This window comes from Carassius auratus, chromosome 31 (assembly GCF_003368295.1).
Source record: "Carassius auratus strain Wakin chromosome 31, ASM336829v1, whole genome shotgun sequence".
NCBI classification, from domain to species: Eukaryota; Metazoa; Chordata; class Actinopteri; order Cypriniformes; family Cyprinidae; genus Carassius; species Carassius auratus.
Window position 1 is genome coordinate 13,510,958 of NC_039273.1, and position 15,776 is coordinate 13,526,733.

A 15,776-nucleotide genomic window follows, 5' to 3' on the forward strand; every position below is an offset into this window, starting at 1 on the left:
ATTAATTACAATTTAATTCTGAAAATACTGTATGAGCCTGAAGTTTGAAAGTTACAGATGGACAAATGGGGTGGGGGGTGTTTTCTGAATGCCCACAGGGCCAAAAGAGCCCACTTTTGTAGAAACACCCTTTTTTATGATTTATTCCAGGGAGGCAGCCAGTAATTTCCTGACAGCTCTTGGTCTGCAGAGGAAGAGCAGGAGTCGGCAGCTGTCGCACCAGGTCATGTCTGGAAACATCTGGGCGGCCCTGCGGATAGCACTGTCCATGCTGGACCAGCCGGAGCTCTTTCAAGCTGCTAATTTAGGAGACCTGGACTTACTCATGAGAGCTTTTAATCTGGATATGTGAGCGGGGATACCCTTGAACCATGGCAAATATCCAAAGCCCTTAATGAGAAGAACCTTTGTTTCACAGAGCACCTTTTGAGCATTCCTTAAAACTGAGTGCTAAATTATACTGTTTTAATAGACTTGCACATCAGTTTATGATTACCCTAAAGAGCACAATGCCAGGGGAAGATTGTACAAGTATGCCTTAGAGAAAATATCAGCTAGACCTGTAATGTAACAGTGGGGAACCGTTGGAATATTCGAGGACTTCACATTAGTGATTCGATTAGACATGTACTGTACTGCGTAGACTTCATGTATTGGTTCGATTGCACTTTTTATTTGAGAGGGTGGGGTTGTTATAGATTTTGGTGGCACTTAGTTCAACCTGCTGCATCATCCCCTTTATTTCCTGGAGCTTGGAGACCAGATTAAAAAGCCTTACTTATCTTGCATGTAAAAGAAATGATGAAGATGTTGTCGATGTGATATCAGCTGAAAGCCATTCCTTGCCATACTTTGACCTCTTGATGTAGAAGTCTACGTTCCATCAAGGTCATTTTGTAAAACATACTACATCAACGAAATGTTACACTGATTATTTTACAAAATTCGATGCATTCGGGATTTAAGATATACTGCCCCTTTTGCCACAATCATCAGCCTGGATTTGACAGGAAAACTAGAAAGCTGCCCAAAATATAAGCCAAACTATTTGTGAGCCTCCCAGTTTTATACCCTAGTATTTTGCTACTCATTTTACTTGTTATGGTTCATCTCCAGCCTCCATGATGTTTTATTTTGCTCATCAGTGTGAACACGAAAGTGCTTAATGATGCATATGTGTTTCAAAAAAGTCCTACATTTTAAAATGCTATGCAATCCTATACATTTTTTTCTTCTTGCAGCTGGAAGCAGAAGAAAAGCCTAAAGCAGGCTCTATTTGTGTTGTCCTTTTTTGTGTGAAAACTGCTAGGTAGAAGGTAGAAGATCTGGTAGTACCCTGTAGATGGTCTATTTTAATTTTAAGCAACGTCTACATTAATCCAGATACATTTAAAAATGCATATTTTTCCTTCTGTCTACACTGAGGTGGTGTTTTTGTGCTGTGAAAACAGAACGTTTGGAAGATGCTCTCAGAGTGGATAAAATTGAAATTAAGTTTTTGTGCTGTAAGGTGAATTGTGAAGACAGACGTACTCGAAAATGATGAGACGTTTAGCCATGTGACGCCTATTGTATTTATAGATACCTATGTTTTACGCATAAGATGATTTAAAGGGGTACTTCTCTCAAAAATGAAAAATGCACTCAACCTCAAGTTGTTCCAGACATGGATGAGTTCCTTTCTTCTGTTTAGCACAAAAGAAGATATTTCAAATAATGTTGGTAACCAAATTTTTTCCTCTACCATGTAAGTCAATGGCTAACATGAACAGTTTTCCAGCATTTTCTGACATTTCAGTGAGATGATAAACTATTGGAACATGCCTGAAAACACCAGAGTGTATGGACTGTTTTAAAATGAAAATGCCATTTACAAATGTATCTGGAAATGTTTCTTATTTGAAAGTCTCCCTGATCCAGCCAAGTTTTTATTTGTAGCATCATGTGCTTTTATTATTCCCACTTAGTTCAAGAATTAATTTGTTAAAATAACTATATCAATGAAAAAGCATGCAAAGCACCCATCAAGTGTTATTAATTTATTAATTGTAACAATATTTAATTACCGCTCTATGTATTTATTTTATTATTCTGTATCCGAAACTATTTGGAAAGTCCTGTATTTGCTCAACTATACAGTTAGAACAGGCTCGTGCTTTGTAGTCGTTACGTTAGAAGCCTGTGGCCAAACCTTCCCTTTTCTAGAACTTTGTACAATCTCAGGTGATGGTCTAGATGAATTCATGCTCCAGAATTACTCCTGATGTACGATCGCATGCCGAATAGAATTATTTTTGAATGCTGTAGATTTATTTATATGCATGACCTTGACATGCCTATTTTAATCTATACACTTAATTTCTATGACTTATATATAATGTATATCACTGGTATCACAATATTTTGCATTTCAAAATGTATATTGATCTAAAGAATACAGCATATTAACTGTAAAATATCTACAAACAAGCAGTTTTTGCAGTGCAGTGAGTAATCTCAACAAGACCTTCTTTATAGTCACTTATATAACTATTGCAATAGCCAGATTTAATAAAGCCTTTAGAAATAGAGACTTAAATATACATCGTTATGCATCATTCAGAGCTGTGTTTCTGAATTTGTACATGCAGACTTTCTGAATGTTTGCCAGAGGCTTTATTAACTCTGGCCCGATATTTAACAGATAGATGCATAAACAAAAGTTATCTTTTAAAATAAAGTATTGGAATAGAGTTCGTTTGCCTTGTTGTTGCTGTTGTTAAAAAATTATTTCCATGAGCACATTTATCTGTTATTTTTTGGTTCCACGGTTGAAATCTTCTGTTTGCATTGCAATCTAGCATCACCAAACATGAAAAAGGCACAGAGAAACAATTGTGGATTTTATTAAACAATCCAAACATTATGAGTCACAAGCATGTCTGAACAAATTTCGAATGATGATTCCCACATTTGCCGTATTTGTTTCTAAACAATATAAGGATCAGAAAATCCATAAAAAAAAATTTTAACAAACAAGTGGGCAAGTTTGTATAGTAACTACAGAATTGGCACACATTTTTTTGCAAAAACAAAATCAACAATAAAAACGTATAACTTGACCTTCAGTTCCATGAAAAACAGAATCCACTAAAGATCATTAAAATATTGCAAAATGTCAACCGACTAATTTTTAGTGCACATACTGAAAACAATTTTTATAAATCAATGCATGTGTGAGAAAGGTGAAGTCAAAGCATCCACTTTCACACCCAGTGTTGAGACAAAAAGAACAGTTAGAAAAAAGAGAGAAAAAGAAGCAGGAGGAAATGGGTATGAATATTCATTCAAAGTAAGAAAGCGAAGGAAAGAAAGAGTGAGAAAACCTCGCATGGATAAGCCAAAGAAAGACAGACGCACAAGGTAAAGGGACAAAAGACACTGAACTCCCAACATAACAGGTAGTGCACAATAGAAATATATTTTTCAGCAGATAATTGATATGTCTAAAGATTAGAAATCGGTAAAGGATGTTGGAGGCGGAGCCAAGTTTGTCAGATATGTCATAAAGCTTGAGATTTGGTAACACCGAGCACCAATACATACATGTATCTGAGATAGTTCTATGTATGACACTGCATATAATGCTGCTCTATATGCAGTATGTCATCACATATTGCTTGGGTACGTGATAAAATAGTTTTACATTCTTTAAGACTGGAAATCAATGAAACGGACCGATTTCAAATGCATCCCAGTCTTTAAACTGCTAAAGATATGATCAAAGTAAAGCACTTAAACATTGCATGAATGTGTGATATCATTGCATTTTCTGATCAGCTATCACAGACTGACTGAAAGCTAACGTAAAGATGCATGTGATAATATTGTACAAATGAAATATTCTTAAAGCCAATGGGAATATCTTCTTGAATATGAAAAAAAAAAAACTTAAAAGTACAAGTTCTCTTCTGCCTAAAGGTATGGAAACTGAACAAAATTGTGCTGCTAGGCAGAATTCACCTCCATTAAAGGAATAGTTCATCCAAAAATGAAAATTGACTCATTTTCAGGCCAGATGTAGATTAATTCGTTTTTTTTCATCGTAACAGAGTTATAGAGATATTTAGGATTACCTCAATTGCTCACCAGTGGATTCTCTGCAGTGAATGGGTGCCGTCAGAATGAGAGTCCAAACAGCTGATAAAAGCATTACACATGTCTCCAGTCCATCAATTAACATCTTACGAAGTGCATGGTTCGTACATACATGCAGCTTTTTTATTTCACAAGATGTTAATTGATGGACCGGAGTTGTGTGGATTACTTATGAATTGATTGTGATTCTGTTATTTGGTGTTTGGACTCTCATTCTGATGGCACCCATTCACTGCAAGTGAGCAAGTGTTGTAATGCAGTTTTTCTCCAAATAAGTTTCGATGAAAAAACTAATTCATCAACATCTTGGATGGCTTAAGGTCGGGCATGATTAAAAAAAAAAAGTTTTGTCAAATAATAACATTATGTTCTGGATCGACTGCAGCTTCAACGAATCCATTAAGCATGATGTGTATCTGAAATCCATTCTGATTTTTTGTTGTTGTTGAACTACTGTAAAACCCAAAGGAACTGCAGTGAGTACATTCTGCTGAGATGGCAGTAAAAACATTTGTAAATGCAGGCACACATTCTATTTTAAAAAGAAGCATTTCTTGAAAATACTGGCACAGGAGCTTAAAGTATTCAAAGAGAAATATATAAGAATTTGAGAATATATTAGGAAAATAATCTGCATACCTTAAATTGCACACGCCCCACTGTACCTATAAAGCACAAGACGAACATATAAACAAAACTCAGACAGATGACACATATTATTTTCCCTGCTGGACCGTTCCTGTGGTATGAGTGGGTCTTGGCAGGGACTGAGAGGTCCTCTCTCCATCTCACAGATGTAAATGCTTCCCTAGTTTCCAGCAGTGTCAGTGGCGACCCACACACCTCTCTGGCCTAGCGGCTGTGCGTAAGGATGTGAAGGTCCGGATCTAGAAGCTTGACAGGCGACGGTAGAAGTACATGTAGCCCAAGTCTTTAGGGGGCCTCTCTGACAAACATACTTTGTGATCATTGTAAATCAGCCATCTAGGGAAGTAAAAAAAAAGACATCCGAGTTTGAGTTATATTTACATATATACGCATATTTACATTTAGAGTTATTATTAAAAAATAAATAAAAATCCCACTTAATAATTACATTTTCAAATGAAACAAGTCAAATTCATTCTTTATTTTTTTTTGTAATAAATCTAATTTTAAATACTTTTGTCTTTTAAACATTTATAAATGGTTACAAATTATGAATTTATACATTCATACTTTATTTTTAGACTTATTTCTCTAATAATTAAATGTATAATTTGTATTTTACATTTATAATTTTCATTTTCAATATATTTTTATTTAAGTTTGTAATTTTAAACATTTATACGTTTTATGAATGTATTTATAAAATACATTAAATAATATATGAAAAAATTTAGAATTCTCATTTTTAACTGCTAATTTTTATAAATTTTATTATTATTTAATATACATATATATATATTAGGGGTGTAACGGTACGTGTATTTGCACCGGACCGTTTCAGTACGTGTATTCGTACCGGACCATTTCGGTACAGGGCTTTCGGAAAATAATCAGAATGACCGAATGCAATATTTTGTGTGCAGAACATAGGTACATTTTTATGTTTCCACATGAACCTATTAAGTGGCGGAAGTCTCCGCGTTTAGTGCAAATACCGCCCTGCAGCTGATTCTAAGGTTTTCTAAGGTTTTCAAAAGACATCACGCCAGTGTGAACCTCACTACAACTAGGAAAAAAATGACCGTAATTCAAACGCAGCTCTCGTCGGCATTTAAACAGACCTTCGCTCTTAATTCCGATCGGGCCAATGCAATAATGAAATCTGAGCAGGTCTAAAAACTGAAACTGTTGTTACTGCACTTTAGACTTTGGAAAAGTTATATATATATTTAAAATATGAGCAGGCCTACGAGCTGGGATTGGTAATGCTGCACTGTAATCATATTTATTTATATATATTTTTTATTATATTTTATAATGTGATATTGGTTTGAGACTGAGTATTTTATTTAGTTTAGAACTTTGCAGCAGTATTTTATTTCTTATTCTTTTTTTATTATATTTATATTTTATTATATTTTATAAAAAAGTGTTTAGAGTAATAAACAACCTGCAGTTTAATGTTTGCATTTCTTTCCCTTACTGTATCAAAAATTAACCGAACTGTGACTTTAAAACCGAAGTACGTACCGAACCGTGTTTTTTGCATATCGTTACACCCCTAATATACATACATATATATATATATATATAAATTATCTTTTTACAATTTATATGTAAAATAGTTACAACCAATTTTTTTTCATCATTTTAACAGCTATAAATGTTTCAAAACATTTATACTTCTTCACTTTCTTATAATTCCATTTTTTATGCATTTTTATTATTATATATTATTGTTTGTTGTTGGCGAGCACAAAACATTGATTCTTCATATATTCTCTGCAATCAGTCTGATTTTAACACATCCACAAAATGAAAGTGTGTAAATAAACAAGGCACATTATAATCAGCATACCTGCCCTCTTTTTTTATATGGCACACATAATGACCAGACATTGTGGATGATCCCATGTGACTGATGAAAGCAAACAGTTCGTAACCTTTGAGGAAGAAAAAAACAACAATATCAGCAATGGAATATCAATCCAGCAATGTATGCAGACAGTGTTATCCTCAGTATGTGTTGACCGCTGTTTGTTCAACTCAGTATTCGGTAAGCACTTACGCCCGGGTCCGTCTCTGACACGGGGGCTGGACAGGTCCTGATCTGGAGACAGCGAGGAGTCGCTGTGGGCATTGGCGTTTGAGAAGCTGTTATTGTTCAGCTCTGTGTCTGTCGTGTCTGACATAGCCTCACTCTCGTCCTCACAGTCTGGGTGTGTGAATATCCAGTCAAGAGCTCGCTCTAAGTTGTTGTTCTGTAGTCAGATGAGAAGCAGAAAACAGACTAAATGTGACCTCATGATATTGTAACTCATGGTTCGTTCATTGTCATTCATTGACAAAATGCTCTAATCACTTGAGAACAGGAGCGTTAGATACACTGACTGATTTATTTTAGGTTATTTTAGGTTTACTGGACAAAAAAAACATGGCATGCTTTAATTTCACAAGAAAACTCCACCAAACTTATATCCTCAGGCAAAGAGCCATTTTTAAATTTCTCAGACCAGTCGAACGTTCTTGATTTAACTGAGGTCATTCTAGCGTGGTCAAAAGACTCATTTAGGCAAAGGCACTAATCTGAAATAGCGCCGTGATTCACTGCAAATGTCCGCACTGAAAGCAAATGTGGCCTGACGCCCTCATCTTTTCCTGGACAAATGTGAACGACGTAGGTTGAAGACGTCCACTTGTGACTGCGCTATTATTGGCAGCTTGAGAAGCTATTTTTACACAGCACAACTGCAAAGTCTAAAACACAAAATGAAAAACTCGAGAAGAAGCTGGTCCTACTATAAAGGATTATGTTTCAATACTTTACACGAGCTTCACTTGACAAGAAGATCTGAAAGGTTAGACTAAACATAAGAGTTATAAAATCCATTAAAGTTAAACTAAAATGTAAAATTATTAAAGAGGAAATTCTGGATCAACTAATGCAACTATGTAAAATATATAGATTTTAAAGATGTTTATCAAAGAAGTTTTGTGTTCACTTTAATGTGTTTAATGTTTAAAAATAAGTTATTTCTGTGATGGCAAAGCTTCATTTTCAGCAGCTATTACTCCATTCTTCAATGTCGCACGATCCTTCAGAATAATTTTTTTTTTTTTTGTGGACACATTTTTCAGGATTGTATGATCAACAGAAAGTTCAAAAGAGTATTATTTATTTGAAATAGAAATCTTTCAAAACGTTATAAATGTCTTTCATTTCATCAATTTAAAATGTCCTTGCTGTATCAAACTATACATTTTCATGAAATGAAGAGCAAAGCCAACACAAATAACATTTCCTTCAATTTGTAACACTGTAGACAAACGTTCAAGTCTCCATAAAGGGGATGTGAAGGTTCTGCAAACAGATGACACTTGAACTTTTGGTGGAACTAGTCTCAAGATCATTTTTAGTGGATGTGTGGAGTCAATGCCATTCATACATTTTTGGTTGTCCAAATTCTTTTTCAGGCTACTGTACATGAAGCAGGACACTCACTGTGGCTTTGAGAGCCTGGATTGTGTGATGTCTGGGGAAGCCCATGGAGGTGAGGATGGAGATGCTCTCTTCTGGAGGTTGGTTGCCCAGCGCACTGATAGTAGGGAAGCTGGGACCAGGAAGGTCTGGTTCCATGTAAGTGGGATTTGCCAGAGGCTCTGCAAAATCTAGAGTTGGTTTTACAAGATACATAAGAGATAAGTCTTTTATTACACATATATAGTGTTTTTACATTTGAAATATCACAACACAGATAACACAGATAGTGGATGGATTCAGCCTAGTGTGTGGATTTATTCACCAAATGTGCACAGAGGGTGAAAATATCTGAGTTTACACAGATAAACCGGAAATTCAAATGAACACGAGCCATGTAATCCATTCACTGTAGTCTGCAAATAATCCTTTAATGTTCAAGATCAAAATGTGCTCACACACACACACACACACACTGACACACAAACACACTGTATGACACCACCATCTCTGAACGATAGCAACTATAAACTGACCAGACTCAGTCACACATGAACAACAGACTTGATATTTAATAACATCCTAAATTCCTTGTCTTGAAAACTGCTACTATAAGTATACAAAATTAAGCAAGAAATGTAATTAATTATTAAATATCAATTAAATATGTATTAAGATTAATACTTAATTATTAATACTTTTAATGAAAAGCTATAGTACTATGCAAATATCTAATCAAAGAGAAATGTATCTCTTAGGTTTCTTTTTTAGAACTTGATTATCTATTTTATAATCCCATTTTGACTAATTCCTTTTTAAATTTGCAATTTAATTTGCATTTTTATTTTATTCAGCAACCATGCATTAAATTAATAATACAAATCATGTATTAATAAATGCTGTTCTTTTGAACTTTACATTCATCAAATAAGCCTAAAATAATAATAAAAAAGTTCCAGTTTCCAAAAAAATAAATAATAATAATTTAAGCAGAACACCTGTTTTCAATTGATAATTGATAATAATAGGAAATGTTTATTGAGCATGAAATCAACATATTGTAATGATTTAGCTTTGACATCACAGTAATAAAGCAAAGTAAAAAAAAAAATTAAAACAGAAAACAGGTATTTTTTAATTGTAATATTTCCTTGTATTTCCTGGTTTTACTGTATTCGTAATCAGATAAATATAAATATGTAAATATACTTGTATGAATCAGTCAAAGGAAAAAAAATGTATAATACTAGGTATGAATTGCCAGTTTATTAAAGAAAAACAGAAATGATATATGAAAATATCACATACATACACACACACACACACACACACACACACATACATACATGGCAGAGCAGATCAAAATATTTTTACTTTTTAATATAAAAAGTTAAGATTTCTTCTTTTCTTAGACTAGGCATATATCACCCCCAAAGCACTGAAGAATTATGGTAAGACTAAATAAATCTCTGTATATTGCACACTATATTAATAACCACTGTCAGTAGCATCTATATTGGAACTGGCCCAGCTGTAGCTGTGGAGCAGACGTAAGCCACACGAGTCCAGGAGATGCAAAGCTAATGGGGTTTGGACCGTTGAGACTCTGTTTGTGATCTCAGGTGGCTGCTTAACTGGGGCAGGAAAGTGAGGAGGACATAATTCCCTGCTCACAGGTGACGCTCAGTTGTGAGGACTGTGTTTGCTAGCCACAAGTGCAATAATAAACAAGGGTGACTAGCAATCGACTTGAAATACAACCTTGTGTAAACTTGAATCTACTCAACTACGTTTTTTTTAGTTCAATAATATAAAGCACCTTAGATCTCAAATGCATTAGGATTAATCACTTTGGCATGAATCTTCCCCAATCATTGAAAATACGCAACTCTTTACGTCACATGAATTTATCTCATACCCATACTGTAGGTTTTGTCATGTTACAGAAACTAGACTATTTAGGCAGAAGCTTCACATGGACATGGATATGACCCAGATTACAGGTGAGGGTAAATATGTTAAGGATACAACATGTTTTTTCCAGACACAATGTTTTGCAAATGACTGATTTCCCAGATACTGAATCATTAAGTTTCAAAAGGCATTCTGAAATCAAATACTATAAAGGCAAAGAATTAGTTCCATTAAACTTCTGCTGTTGGTTATGTTTTTACTAAGTAAAAGTGTCATTCATTTTCTTCATAGGGAAACTTATTTTTAATGATATCATAAAAACCTTTAAAGACAGACCTATTGCTAAACACAGATGTGGTTATTCAATAGTATATGCTTTTGTTGAAGCCATCAGTTTGCATTGTTCCAAATTATGTTTTAAATAATCTTATTTAACATCAGCAAAAAAACTACATTGTTTTACATCCCTGGTGGAAAACTGCATTACCCACGATGCTTTAAAGAAAATTGCTCCAATCAGAAAGGCACAGCTCCACGCCCATGTGGTTGAATATATATGTTTAGAGAGAGAGAGAGAGAGAGAGATCAAAATATATTGATTCTATATATACGATCAATAACTTTAAATTGTCAGTTTTATATTTTTCCGCATTGGTTAATGGGATTGTAGTTCTTTCCCTCATTAAAACAGGTACATAGTACACAGTAAGTAAAGCACTATTGTCTTTTTGTCTGATTTTCAAATATTCTTTGCTCTAAATAAAAGTTTGTAATGTTGTGATTCACCTTTTAGTTGGTTGGTTAGTTTGGTTAATGCTTTTTATAGCTTTAACGGGACTTTTAAAAAATCCCTATGGGAAAAACAAATGGAAATTTCAGCCCATTTATGGCAATTTTGCATATTGTTACACCTACACGCATATTAAGTGTTTGAATTTAAGGACTTCTGCATTAAAAATAAATTCTGATACAATTTTGCATCACCGTTTAATTTCCCATGAGGCATAAAACAAAACCAGCTGAGTTAATATTGTTGCGAAACTGTGTTTGAGTTTTTGAAAGAATGTCTGCTGTATAGCTAATATGAAAATGACAGTAAGTTTATCTGAGTTAAATGTCTACAGTAAAAGTGTTCCTTTAGAGGCAGCCTGTAATTAGGCGACAGTTTCTTCTGCTCAGTAAGACTTTCCCTCACACTTCAACTCCAGCAAAAGGGCCACAACCTTTTAGCCAGTGGAGCACTTGAGTGTTTTCCATTGATTACCAGACTATGTGACCAGAGCCATTAGAACAAATCAAATCTCATACATTTAATACAGTATCAGCTGCCATTTTTAGACCATAAGTAATATATATATATATATATATATATATAGCTATTTGTATATGGAACATTTCATAATGTTACATAATATACATTTTTAAATATTAGATATAATAACCAATATTACTATTATTATTTAAACTAATATGGAATAAGCAAAGGACACAAAGGAAATGCCTTTGTTGAAAATGTGTCAGTTCAGTCGAGATATGAGGATCTACCTGGCTCTTCCATGTGTGCTATTATCCAGTTAAAGGCCATCTCTGCCCCCATATTCCCAGTGTAGTACACTGCCTTCCGACAGGCTTCCAGAGGGAACCCCATCTCTGCCAGCTGCATCACGGATGATTCATCTATTTCTGGAGCTGAGGAACAGGTGAAGAGAACAGTGGCTTTAAATCAACATCAGCAGCCCGTAACTAACAATAAATACACAAGAGAAATGAATGGACCATTTGGAGAGACTTTTTAATATTGTTCATCGAATAAGTAATTTTGTAGTGCATAAATACAATTGTAAATATATCAGAGAGGTACTTACATTCCAAAGAGTTGTTTGTTGTAGTGCCTGAATGCAAAAACAAGATAAGGCAAAGAAAGAGGGGGTGCTTAATATGCGATTGTGCAACCAAACTACTTTTTATTATATTGCATTATATAATATTTAAAGAAATTCAAACAATGGCAAAAAAAAAAAAAAAAAACATAAAACACTGAGTGATTCTAAGATTTTTTTAGTTTTACAAGAAGTTTCTTCAGCTCACCAAGGCTGTACTTTAATCAAAATCAAAATCATTAAATATTAAAACAGTAATAATGTGAAATATACATTTAAAATAACTCTTTCCAATTTATTATGGCAATGTTAATTTTCTTCAGTGTCATATCATCCTTCAGAAATCATTCTAATGTGTTGATTTGGTGCTCAAGAATCCTTTCTTACTATTATCAATGCTAAAAACAGTTGTGCTGGTTATTTTTGTGTAAACCAAGATACATGTCTTCAGGATTCAGAAGTTTATATTTGAAATAGAATAGAATTAGAATTATTATTATTATTATTATTATTATTTATTTATTTATTTATTTTTTGGTAACAATGTAAAACTATTTACTTTTGGTTCCTTTAATGCATCCTTAAAAAAAAGTCTAGTCCAAATCTCTTCACCTCTGGTATTTTCAGGAATGACAATGGGAGGTGTAAGGTCAGGCAGTTCTGCTTCTCCAGTCTGTAACCCTGTGGCCCGGAGGCGATTCAAGTCCAGGAAATCAGGTACATCTACAGAAACATCTGTAGCACATAAAAAAAAAAAAAAAAAAGATTTTGAAGGAAATTATATATTACAAAAAGACATACTGTACTGATACATTCAGAATAGACTCTGGGCATTATTCCTTTCCATAAACCTTGCCAACATTTTACTGACCACAGAACCGAAACTGTCTAATGTTAAAAGACAGTGTTAGAGTACCCTCTGCTGGACAAGGGAAAAAGCTTCTGCTCAAACATAACACCTTGCAAACTGATAGTGTTTTGAAGCAAGCAATCATGATGCATTGCTCAACATGAAAAACATGAGGAGGTCTGGATTGCACAAGAGAGCATGTGATGCAGATACAGATGACAAACAACAACATGACGTATCAACAAATCTGTTTTGACAGGAGCTGGATGTACAAAGGATCAAAAATCCTTTCATTAATATGAAGTTAATAAGGGATGATCCAACATTTTGTACATGCTTTGAATACTTTTTTAAGCAACGTGTTAAATTATCTATAGCAATGTGAAATCAAATACACAATGTCAAACTAAAAGCACTTCAAATTACACACCTAACTTTTTGGGCACCCAATCAACCCCAAATGTGAACTTCTTTATTTGCATGACCATGTACTCTGGGAAAGATGCGAAACGAGAAGTCCTGAAGAGAGAGAAAGGGGTTTTAGAGCAGGATATTTTTTATACATATATTGAGATTTATATACATTTAAAGGGGTTTATCTATATAGTGCTGTTCAAAAGTTCTAACATTGATAATATTAAAATATTAAATAGATATTAAAATGATTTCTGAAGGATCATGTGAAGACTGGAGTAATGACTGATGAAAATTCAGCTTGGCTGAAATTATTTTATATTGTAAAGTATATTACAATATATTTTTTTTTATTGCAATAATATTTCACAACATCACAGTTTTTTGGTCAAATAAATACTTGATGAGCATAAGATACTTTTTTTTTAAACTATATTAATTTCACTGGTTCCAAACTGTTGAATGGCAGTGTGAGTATGTATACACACACACACACACACACACACACACACACACACACACATATATATATATATATATATATACATACACACACACACACACACACACACACACACACACACACACATATATATATATATATATATATATATACATACACACACACACACACACACACACACACGTATATAAACAAAAATATTCTAACAATTACAAAAATACAATAAAAAGTAATGATAAATATTATAATAAAATATATATATTAAATACCATGAAATGATTAATGTGGATTTAAACCCCATGATATTCTTCTAAATTTTGGTCTCAAAACCAGAACCTTGCTTACTTGACTCCAGCCGACTTGGCTTGCAGTGCAGAGCTCCAGAAGTCTGGAACATTCTCAGGCTCAGTGAAGGCTTGCAGACAGGCAGTGAAGGGGATTCGGGCTCTCACCGGCTCTGGAGGGGGCTGCATGTTCTCCTCAGCTTCCTGTCGCTTACTCTCATATGCTATCAACTCCTCTGTACAATCGACAAAACCATATGCAATTAAAACACCATTAGGTCTACCTGAACGTTAGATTAACTGAAAAGAGCTAATATAATATTAAATACAATAAAACAGTATCACCTGGCTACATTAACTTTCATCAGATTTTAGAGGCAGATCATGTAGAAATACCTCTTTAAATGCAAGAAAAAAACACATTTCAACATTTGATAGTGCAGGAGCCATATTTAACTCAGTAGTATAAGGTATTACCTCTGTTGCTGGCAGCCTCTAAGGGTACAGGAAGCTGCATGAGGTAGTCCACTCGCTGTGTGTACCGCACCTTCTGTGTCTGACAGCACATCACTCGCTCCTCAACTAAGAAGCGGAACACATCGCTGGGGTTCTCTGAGCCTGAATTGTTCCTCTGGAAACGGCAAAACACAAGTTCTCCTCTGTTAGAGCCATGGCACAGTGGGTATGGGTAACACTGCATATTATAAGAGCTGGTTTGCTGGTGGAAAAGCAGGTTTGAATCCAAACTTTCCTTTCTACTTTTCCGGGCCATTAAAAGCAAAAGCCTATAAAAAAGTTTTGTTGAGGCACTAAGAACCTTCAAAGACAGACAGCATTTACTACATTAATGAAATAATCCACCCAAAAATGAAAACCTGTATTCAATTTAATATTCAGCAGACCACTAAAAAAATGATATTTTGAAGAATGCTGGTTAATAAACAGTTTTGGTGCCTACAGATGAGCCAATAATGGCAAGATTTTCATTTTTGGGTGGACTATCCTTTTAAAAAGCAAAATTATGACTTATAATTAATATTTCTTCAAAACAAATGGTAAACAAATCATCTTTCTATTTCAATATGGGAATGGTTAGGGGCAGTACAGAATTACTCCATAATTAAGATCAACAAGGTCATCATACGGCAGTTTCGCTATTCTGAGGGCATACAGAAATATACCAGCCCTCCTCTATCAAGTCTGAGATACCAGAGACCACTGGGCAGAGAACAAACCTGCTGAGGATGTAGAAACACACTGTAAGGTCCCTTCACTGTTCACAGGCCTTATGCTATTTCACACAGGGCACAGCTGAGGGCAGCTACAAATAAACCAGTCAACATTTCTGAGTACCAAACATTTAAAAGAACTATAGCTCTGTCTGGGGTTTATGAGGTTGACCTCGCACTGTCATGACCAAGCAAATATCAACAAAGATTAGGTCTTGAACAGTTCATCACAAATCAAACAACTATATAAATATATCAAGTTTGTAAAGCTTCACAGGAAATCTAAACTGACCCTTGTAATTTTCAAAATTCTATCTCTACTGTGAATGATTCTCTCTATTTTGTGGACAGATCTCTCTTGAGAATGAGTTGTTCTATTATGAACTATTCATATTATTCAGCTCTATTGGTTTGGCTTGTTACATCACATTACTTACTCTATCTAATACAATACAATACTATCTAAACTAATACAATTC

The 15,776-nt window shown here is 34.3% G+C and overlaps 2 protein-coding genes across 7 annotated transcripts in view; one reads left to right on the top strand and one right to left on the bottom strand.

The window, feature by feature from the left end:
- LOC113050589 (PEX5-related protein-like) overlaps nt 1-2,820 on the top strand; it is a 35,554-nt gene extending 32,734 nt beyond the window's left edge. Inside the window, exon 14 of one of the 4 annotated variants that reach the window (XM_026213720.1) lies at nt 151-2,820. In XM_026213720.1, coding sequence (XP_026069505.1) covers nt 151-352 — 202 coding nt within the window. In that variant the 3' untranslated portion in view covers nt 353-2,820. The remainder of the gene's footprint in view (nt 1-150) is intronic. The other 3 variants (XM_026213718.1, XM_026213717.1, XM_026213721.1) reach the window with 3 other exon arrangements.
- Nucleotides 2,821-2,871: 51 nt separating this feature from the next.
- The window catches only part of LOC113050588 (ubiquitin carboxyl-terminal hydrolase 13-like), a 28,116-nt gene continuing 15,211 nt past the window's right edge, over nt 2,872-15,776 (bottom strand). For 2 of the 3 annotated variants that reach the window (XM_026213716.1, XM_026213715.1), the window contains exons 12-21: nt 14,546-14,699; nt 14,130-14,304; nt 13,338-13,426; nt 12,670-12,792; nt 12,043-12,069; nt 11,723-11,866; nt 8,288-8,454; nt 6,854-7,046; nt 6,644-6,728; nt 2,872-5,121 (exon numbers count right to left, since the gene is read on the bottom strand). In XM_026213716.1, coding sequence (XP_026069501.1) covers nt 5,025-5,121; nt 6,644-6,728; nt 6,854-7,046; nt 8,288-8,454; nt 11,723-11,866; nt 12,043-12,069; nt 12,670-12,792; nt 13,338-13,426; nt 14,130-14,304; nt 14,546-14,699 — 1,254 coding nt within the window. In that variant the 3' untranslated portion in view covers nt 2,872-5,024. The remainder of the gene's footprint in view (nt 5,122-6,643; nt 6,729-6,853; nt 7,047-8,287; nt 8,455-11,722; nt 11,867-12,042; nt 12,070-12,669; nt 12,793-13,337; nt 13,427-14,129; nt 14,305-14,545; nt 14,700-15,776) is intronic. The other variant, XR_003276784.1, reaches the window with a different exon arrangement.